Source organism: Arvicola amphibius, chromosome 4, assembly GCF_903992535.2.
Source record: "Arvicola amphibius chromosome 4, mArvAmp1.2, whole genome shotgun sequence".
Classification (NCBI taxonomy): Eukaryota; Metazoa; Chordata; class Mammalia; order Rodentia; family Cricetidae; genus Arvicola; species Arvicola amphibius.
In genome coordinates, this window is record NC_052050.1 from 47,618,407 (window position 1) to 47,627,779 (window position 9,373).

General features: G+C 40.3%; 1 protein-coding gene across 1 annotated transcript; it reads right to left on the reverse strand.

Annotated features, from left to right (window-relative positions):
• Positions 1-2,101: 2,101 nt before the first annotated feature.
• Positions 2,102-3,040, reverse strand: LOC119811848 (olfactory receptor 1468-like). The gene has a single exon (XM_038325977.1). The coding sequence runs from the start codon at positions 3,038-3,040 to the stop codon at positions 2,102-2,104; it is 939 nt and encodes a 312-aa protein (XP_038181905.1).
• Between the last annotated feature and the right edge of the window lie 6,333 nt (positions 3,041-9,373).

The window sequence follows — 9,373 nt, forward strand, 5'->3', positions numbered from 1 at the left end:
ACCAAAATAGAAGTAATTTGTAAAAAGAAGAATGCATTTGAATTTATAGTCCCAAAAGGATAATAGTCCATTGTGACAGGAAGGCAGCAGGAGCAGGAAACTGGGAGCTCCTGTCTTCAAACACAAGCAAGAGGGGTGGAAAGAAGTGCTGTGTGGCTTTAACACCTCAAAGTTATCTCCAGTGGCATACTTCCTCCAGCAAGAGCACATCAGCCTCCCCAAACAGCATCACTACCTAAGAATCAAGTGGCTAAATAAACAAGCCTATGAAAAATATTTTTCATTTAAATCATTACATTCTGCTCTCTGGGATCTGCAAGCTCATCACCTTATGATAATGCAAACTTTATTTAATCCAAATTCAAAAGTCCTCACAAGAGGAAAAGCACACAAGACTTTTGTTTTAAGTTTCCAGGATTTGTCTCAGGTCAACAGAGTGAGGAAGAAGACAGCAGTCTTGGAAGTTTACAGTCTTTATTACTTAATCACGCCCCTCTTCCTGTCTGTTTATCAGGAATACATCTAATCCTCATGACCACTTGCATAATATAACATACACCAAATCATCCCATTATAATATAAAAATATGTAAAATCATCTGTTCATAGAGGTCAGAGGGAGTAGGGGAAAGTTGGAATGGGGAGAGCTTGATCAATGGCCTCTACATTGTAATTAGATAGGAGTAACATCACTGTACTGTTGAATCATCAGGTGCCTATAACCAGAATGTACTATATATTTCTCTCTTAGAGTTTCTATTGCTGTGAAGAGGTACTATGACTACAGTAACTCTTATTTTTTTAAACTATCTTTTTATTTTTATTATCTTTGTATCATTTTATTATTATTTCCCTTTTTACATATCAATCCCAGTTCCACTCCTTCCCCTCGTCCCACTCCCTCTACCTTTTCTCCCATCCCACCCCCCTCATCCACTCCTCAAAGAGGGTAAGGGTTCCCATGGGGAGTCAACAAAGTCTAGCACATTGCTTTGAGGCAGGACCAAGGCCTCCCCACTATATCTAGTCTGAGAAAGGTATTCCTCCAAAGAGACTGGGTTCCAAAAAGCAGTAAGAATAAATCCTGTCTCACTACCAGTGGCCCCAGTCTTCCCTAGCCATACAACTGTCACCCACATTCAGAGGGCCTGGTTTGGTCCTATACTGGTTCCCTTGCTGTCAGGCCAGAGTTGGTGGGCTCTTATTACCTCAGGTAAGCTATTTCAGTGCGTGTCCCCATCATGGTCTTGAGTTCTTTGCTGGTATTCTCACTCTTCCCACTCTTTGACTGGACTTTGGGAACTCAGCCCAGTGAACCACTGTGGATCTCTGCCTCTGGACCATGGCAACTCTAACAAAGAAAACATTTAATTGGGGTGGTTCACATATACTTTCAGAACTTCAGTCCATTATCTTCATGGTGGGGAGCATGGCAACATGCAGGCAAACATGGTACTGGAGAGGTAGCTATGAATCCTACATCTTGTAAGCAACAGGAAGTCAACTGAGATACTGGGCAGTATCTGAACACAGGAAACCTCAAAGCCTGTACCTACAGTGACACACATCCTCCAGCAAGGCCATACCCACTCCAACAAAGCCACACCTCCTAGTTGTGCCACTCTCTATGAGATTGTGGGGGCCAATTATATTCAAACTATCACAAATTCTGAAAACAGATGGTTTTGAAGGTTTCACCATTAGGAAATTATAGTTGTATATTGTTCAATAGTTAGAAGTGCTTGGAGCATGAGAATCGGACCTGATTTTAGATTCCCAACACTAACCTAAAAAAGGCATGGCCATGCACCTGCCTAACTCCAGCACCGGGTGGAGTAGACACAGGAGGATCACTTGTTTCCTTTTTCAACCAACTGCGCATTTCTACTTCTACTATTTTACTTACTGGACAATTAAATAATGTTATAAAATTTTCCTAATGAAAAAGAGGTGAATAACATAATTCAGATAACAGTAACATTGATATCAGTTATCTAATACATAGAATTGGTGCTGGTACTCTGGAGGGATGGGCAGATAATAATAATATTGATATCGATTGTCTACTACATAAATAATCTCAACCATTACCATCATGTGCATCATACCATCATTTTCTTCTTACAAAATACTCTGAAAAGAGCTCCCTTCATGTCTCTGTTCCTCAGGCTGTAGATGAAGGGGTTTAGCATGGGAGTCACCACTGTGTACATCATGCCCATGACAGTCTCCTTGACAGTAGAATTGTCAGCTGATGGACATAAGTACAGACCAATAATTGTCCCATAGAACAGTGACACCACAGACAGGTGGGAGCCACAGGTGGAGAAGGCTTTACGGATACCTCGAGCAGAAGGAACCTTGAGAATAGAGGCGACAATTCGTGCATAGGACACAATGATGAGCACAAATGGAATGACAAGAACAATTCCTCCAGTTATAAATATCACTAACTCGTTTACATGGGTATCAGAGCAGGACAGCTTCAGCAGAGCAGACATGTCACAGAAAAAGTGGGGGATCACACTGTCCTCACAGAATGACAATCTGGCCATGAGCAGGGTATGCAGCATGGCATGGAATGTGGTCAGCACCCAGGACAGCACCACCAGGCTCACACATACCTTAGGACTCATGATGCTGGTGTAATGAAGGGGGAAGCAGATGGCCACATAGCGGTCATAGGCCATGACCACTAGGAGGAAACTCTCAAGGTCTCCAAAAAGCAAGAAAAAGTACATTTGTGCCAGGCAGCCTGCATAAGAAATGGATGGCACTTGACTCTGCATGTTCTGCAGCAATTTGGGCATTGTGACTGAGGAAAAGCAGAGGTCAGAGAAGGACAAGTTGCTGAGTAAGGAATACATGGGTGTGTGCAGATGGGAGTCCAGGTGAATGAGGATGATGATGATGAGGTTCCCCAAGACAGTGGTGAGGTACATGGCCAGGAACAGGGCATAGAACAGGTGCTGGTGCTCTGGGGGGATGGGCAGGCCCAGGAGGAGGAACCAGGAGAAGACAGTTTGGTTCCCTTCTGTCATGCTGCGTCACCTGAATCTTTAAGAGAAAAATTTGAAAGTCTCTTAAATCCAAATAAAACTGAACACATTTCTATGATAGATGATCTGCTAAGTATCCTTCGATAATTGTTTGCATTCTCATAAACTGAAAGAAAATAAGTACATTTCTTTTGTGTGTTTTTGACAGACTCTCCACTTAGCTTTAACTGACCTGAAGCTCCCTGTGTAAACCAGGTGGGCCTGGAACTGAGAGATCTCCCTGCCTCTGACTCCTGAGTGCTGGAACTTAAGACAACCACCACCATGTCTGGATTAAATTTCTTAAATTTAGTCCCATGACTAAGTCTAAGCCACTTATCAGTGTATCTCACTGGTAATTAGATACGGTGAGATTGGCTGTTATTTTTATCTAAAACACACGTAAAGGTGAGCCACTCTCATGTTAATTCAATGGCCATTGGTTCTCAGTAGTTAGAGTTAGTTTGTTTTGGTTTTGGGGGGGTTGTTTTTGTTTTGTTTTGTTTTGTTGTTTTCCTAATAGTAGCCACTTGTTCCTGGGCCTTTGTACTAAACACTCATCTCTTCATTGTATGGCTTTTTCCATTAAAAAGCTTGCCTATTTCCATGACATCCATTTTTATTTATGTTGTGTCCCAGCCACAAGTTCCTCTACCTTCTCTCCTCCAAGTCCTTCCCTCTGACCCCACCCCTCTGGTACTACCACCCCCAATCCACTCCTCTTTCATTTCTGTTCAGGGAAGGGAAGGTCTCCCATGGATATTGACAGAACATGGCATATCAAGTTGTCATCTGACTAAGCACCTCCCTATGTATATGTATATGTATATGTATATGTATATGTATATGTATATGTATATGTATATGTATATGTATATGTATATGTTAAGGTGACCCCAGTATGTTGGGTCCCAAAAACTAGTAAGAGTCAGAGACAGCACCTGTTCCCACAACTGTTACATAAATGCAGAGTGCCTAGGTTAGTACTATGCAGGCTCACTGGTTGTGAGTTCAGTCTCTGTGGGCCCCTATGAGCCCAGGTTAGTTGATTCTGTTGGGTTTTCTTGTGGTGTCCTTGACCCCTTTGTCTCCTACAATCCTTTCTCCCTCTCTGTTGCAGGACTCCCAAAACTTCACCTAATGTTTAACTGTGGGTCTATATCTGTTTCCAACAGTTGCTGGATGAATCCTCTCTGATGACAGTTGGGCTACGCATCAACCTGGTCACGGGAGACAGAAGTTCAGGCTATATATCCGCTGTTGCTAGGGGTCCTAGCTTTGGTCATCTCATATTCTGCTTTCATCCACACTGGACTAAAAAGTCACAGTGTCTTGACTCCAGCCCACCACAGTTGCTGTTCCTGCTATCTAGTGACATCTTCTCTCTGCCCCCATTTTACTGGGCTTGCTCTTTAAGTACAATATATGGGGCTTGATCCACTAAATCTTTGGTTTCTTTTGAGGTGAGAATGGACATTGTGGTCCCACTACACCCTCTTTCCATTCTACAATCGTCAGTGCCCTGGTCACTGGTTTGAGCTGACTTCTCACCATACTGTGTCTGTGCGGGAAAGGCTGTCTATCCTCAGGTCTTCATCTTGCAGCAGGGCTACCTGGCATTCTGCCTGGGTGTGAGCAGAGTTATCAATATTTGCTGTCTGTGCTTGGAGTTAAGGCATAGTTAGAAGCCTATACATCTCAGACTCAATAGTTTGGAACCAAGTAGCTTTAGATACTGTGTTACAGGATTCCCAGTGTAACTTCAGATCCATGGAAAGCATTAGGCTGCCCAACGCACTATGATTTATTTAAAACACACAATCAGACAACCTGTTATGTGTGACTGCATTGGTGTTTTGATTCTTGGGTAATAATATCCATATGACTCATTGATATTGAGATGAGAACTATTAATTTGATACCTGATTTAGGGAGAGAGGAGGAATAAAGAAAATTTTGAAACTTTGTTTCAATTTGTCTCCACATATCTATGTCAGGTGCCTCAGAGATAAAAAGATATTTAATAAGGCTTTTAAGGCACATGAGAAGTTCCTCCCTTGAAGAGACACAAGTGAACCCAGCTACTGTAATTTCAACCTTACCAACAGTATTCAGTCTAGCCAAACTAACAAATTTTACATTTAGACATGACCTTCTAGAGTTGCAGTTGGGAAAGCATCAATAAAATTTTATATTATATACCTATCTCAGAATGAGCTTCCCTGGGAAATGAACAGGATACACCGCTGATATCGAGGCACTTATGAAGAACCAGAAAGCACAGGAACAGTGCTTTGCAGACAGTGCCACTGATCAACACCTGAGTTCTGGGGGTTCAATAATGGTGATCATTTTCCTCATGGGTTACCTGTTCAGTTCTCAGTCTGAACTGCATATAAGAGTGACAAAAGGCTTAGTTTTAGTCACAGCACAAAATTTAATTTAGACCTGAAATACTCATAAAGTCTGATTCTAATTAGTAAGTCTTGGGTGTGCTCAAAATTCTACATTTTAAATATTCAGACTTTACATTTGGTGACTCTAATTCTGCTGAAGTGTGAACCACACTTTGATATGTTAATCATATAGCTCACTTTTAAAAATACAGATTTTCACTCTGTCACCTAATAATTGTGATTATAATCTCTTCCAGGGGATTACCTGAGTCTTTTTAAGTTCCTTGAATATTGTTGCCATGAGAACCAGCCTCCAGCAGCTCAGGGGTTGTGGGGAATTCAACAGAGTTAGTGGACTAATCACTCAACCTGACTTGTCTATCTGCGGAAGTAAATTTAATTCTCTGGGGCCAGCAAAGGGGAGCTAAAATTAACTCTCTGGGCCCAGAAAAAATCAGGAAACACACACACACACCTCCAACATGTCAGGATCTCACCTAGGGTGCTGATGAATGGCAGGCCTTCAGCAGGTCAGAGAAACTAAAGAGGAGATGCGGAACAGGTAAACTACTGGACAGACAAACAGACACACGAGGACTTTTCTGAGTGCCAAAGCTGAGCTCTTCATTTTATTATTCTTACTGTCGCTTTTTCTACTCAATTTTTTTCTGTTTTCCTACCCTGATGTTTTCTTCTGTCTCTTTTCTAACTTTATTTTAGCCCTTACAGTTTAGATATCCCAGCAAAATTCTTCAAGACGTATAAAAATTACAATATTACATTCTATTTTTTCAATTTAATTATTATTATAAATACAAGTAAAACATTGCCTGTTTTCCATATCTCATACATGATTAAACATTTTATGTATTACAGGTGAAAAACCAGTTGTTCCAAGAACCCTCATACATTAATACCCAAGCAAGTATTTATAGATTAACAGAGTATAAGAAAGAAAAGTATTTTTTCCAGCCAGTTCTTTCCTGACAGGCCGAATTTTGTAGTTACAAAGGACCAATAATTTTATTGTTTATCTTAATAGGTAATCTTATAAAAAAAAATCTTAAAAGAATCACCAATCTTAACTTTTATATATTAAAAAGAATCAGTCTTCTTTCTTTAATTCCTCAGGGTACATACCTGTTCACCAACAGTTTTTCATAACAGGAAGCTCAGGGAAGAAATGAACACAAAGAATTAATCATCACTCTTGATCTCTAACCCATACTAGTAAGAAAAGTACATCAGCCAGCAATAGTCAGGTTACCTGTTCCCTGACCTCAATGAGTCCCTTGCTCAGCAATCGAAAGTGTGTTCTTCTAAACTTTAAATTGATTTCCAAGGTTTTCTACCTCAACAGTACTAACAAAAACATCTTAACCTAATATTAAGCCATACTTAAAGCTTTGTTTTAGCTATGATGTACAGCAAAACTCATGAACACATCTCTCAATGTTAAGATAAAAAAAAAAAAACTTTGAGCTAGCTTAGCTTCTGGGACACAGTTGATTTTCTTAATCATTAACCTAAGCCAGGGTCCATACAGCTCCTCAGGAGAAAAGTTGTGTAACACTTCATTGTTCTTATTTTCTACCCTCTGCAGCCCCTGCTTTATCAGGGGTGTGAACAACACCATATCTTTCTTTTACCTATATTAGTTTTCCCACTAAGCTAACCTCTGTCATAATCCGTTACTATATTTATTAAAGACCCTCAGTCATCAAAATCCTACTAATACTATTACTGTATAAAATCATTGTTTCAGTTAAACAGTACAGCTTAGGAGGAAATCGTCTTCATAATAATTCACAGGTAAAAATGCCAGGTAAAATAGGATATTTTGATGAAATAATCATACTATATTAAAGGCAATGGAGATCTCTCTACACCCACTCACACCATGCCAGATACCAGAGACTAAAGGTAACAGCAAACATGCAAAGACACAGCAGGGGCAAGAGTCATACTGGAACTGAGGCTCTCAGGCCTTACCTATCCCAGATTCACCCATCAGTGCCTTGCACACTGGTGTACTGAGCACCTGAAATAAAATGCCACCTGCTGCTCCTCTGACATGGTCACTGGCACTTGAATAATCAAATACATAACAAGAACATCTGTATAAAATGTGTACCTCACAGGAACGTCACTATATTGAGATGATATAATCTTATGATAACACATTGCATAATAATACTAATGAATGCTATACTAAACATAGTATATGTGACAACATCTAATCAGAACATTTCTACGATATGGAAAACACATTGGGAAGCACAGAGATTGAAGTATATCTGAAAAAAATGTCTTGCAGAATATCATGAGACATGGGAGATTAAGAATTTCCAGTTAAGGACATAAAGGTTCATTCAACTTCCTGCCAACTTACCCAGAATGTCTCAGAGTGACTCCATGGCCCTGATCTAAGATCCTGTTCCCATTTATTCAGTATAGGCACATGAAAAACAGCCTCCGTGGTCATCACCTGTGTCTCTACCATCCCTGCTCACATCCCTCATTCTGTTCATCCCTGGGACTAAGGGGCTCTGCGTCCCAGAGGAGTCTACATCCTGGAGGAACTCGTTAAATAAGACAAAATAATCATTCAAGACCTCTCTAGGACAAATTGTCTTGGAAGCCTGTAACAGTGACTGATTAGTCACTGATCATGTGTGACTATACTTTGGGGGCCAAGGGGATAGAGAGCAGCTCACTGAGAGATGCTTAATCATTGTCTGTCTAGGGAATGAGCAGGGTATTGTATTTAAGGAGAATAGTTTGAGTGGCCTTAATATAAGCAGGGGCCTTACTGTGAAGATTCTAAAAATCTTCAAAGTATTAAAGCTTAGGCTCTATCATGTGAACAAAAAACTATCAGTGGTCTTTGAATACCAAAACATATTTCAGAAATATTTCAATAGTAGCTGAATCTTTTACTACAACTAAATTCCCCATGAACATATTCCAGATGAGAGAGAAATCAACTACAAGGATTAAGCATTTGAAGACACACAGGAAGGACAGGAATAAAGGAAAAGAGAGATGCTACCACATCATGTTCAATTCTTCCTCGAGCCAAAATAAAAAAGGAAAATGGATTTGTATCTTATTCAGTTACTTCTAGCTTCTAACTTCTCTAAGAAAACCTTGAGGGCAGCCCCCACCATCATCCTAGCCAATCTTCTTAGATCTTGAATACCTTCCCAGTGTCAGCTTCTCCATCTGATCATTTGGGCAGTTTGAATGTATTTGGCCCCATAAGCTCATAGAAAGTGTGATGTGTGACCGTGTTGGAGGAAGTGTGGTCTTGATGGAGGAAGCTGGATGACACACACCTTTAATCCAGCCCTTCAGGCTGGAGGAGACACCTTTAATCTGGGCCACAGCTTCTGCTGGAAACGTGCTGCTGTGAGGACGGGCTTTTAGGTCTTTTTCTTAAATTTCACTCAGTTTAACAGTCAGTGGACTTGCTGCCTGCCTACCACCATGCTCCCCAACATGATGAACTGAACCTCTAAACTGTAGGCGAGCCCCCTCAATTAAATGTTCTTTGTACGAGTTGTCATGGTCATGGTGTCTTTTCATAGCAATATAAACTCAAAGTAAGACAATCATGAGATTATAGTTGATATTTGTAATATTCTATTATATACTTCTCCTGTGTTCCCTTTTCATCATTTAACTAGATTTGGTCTTCATTCTTCAGAAATATTGATCTTAATAGTATTGCCTTCATTGGATTTCTAGAATAGCTGCCTTTGATTTGTTGACACAAAAGAAGATCCTACAGTTGGCTTTATTCTCTTAGTAATTACATTTCTCTGATTCTTTTAGTTGTGAACTGACATTCCATTGTCTGTAGTACAATAGTTTACCCATTAACCTGACAAAGAACATCTCAGTTGCTCCGAGTTGGGGTGGTTATGAATGAAGCTTA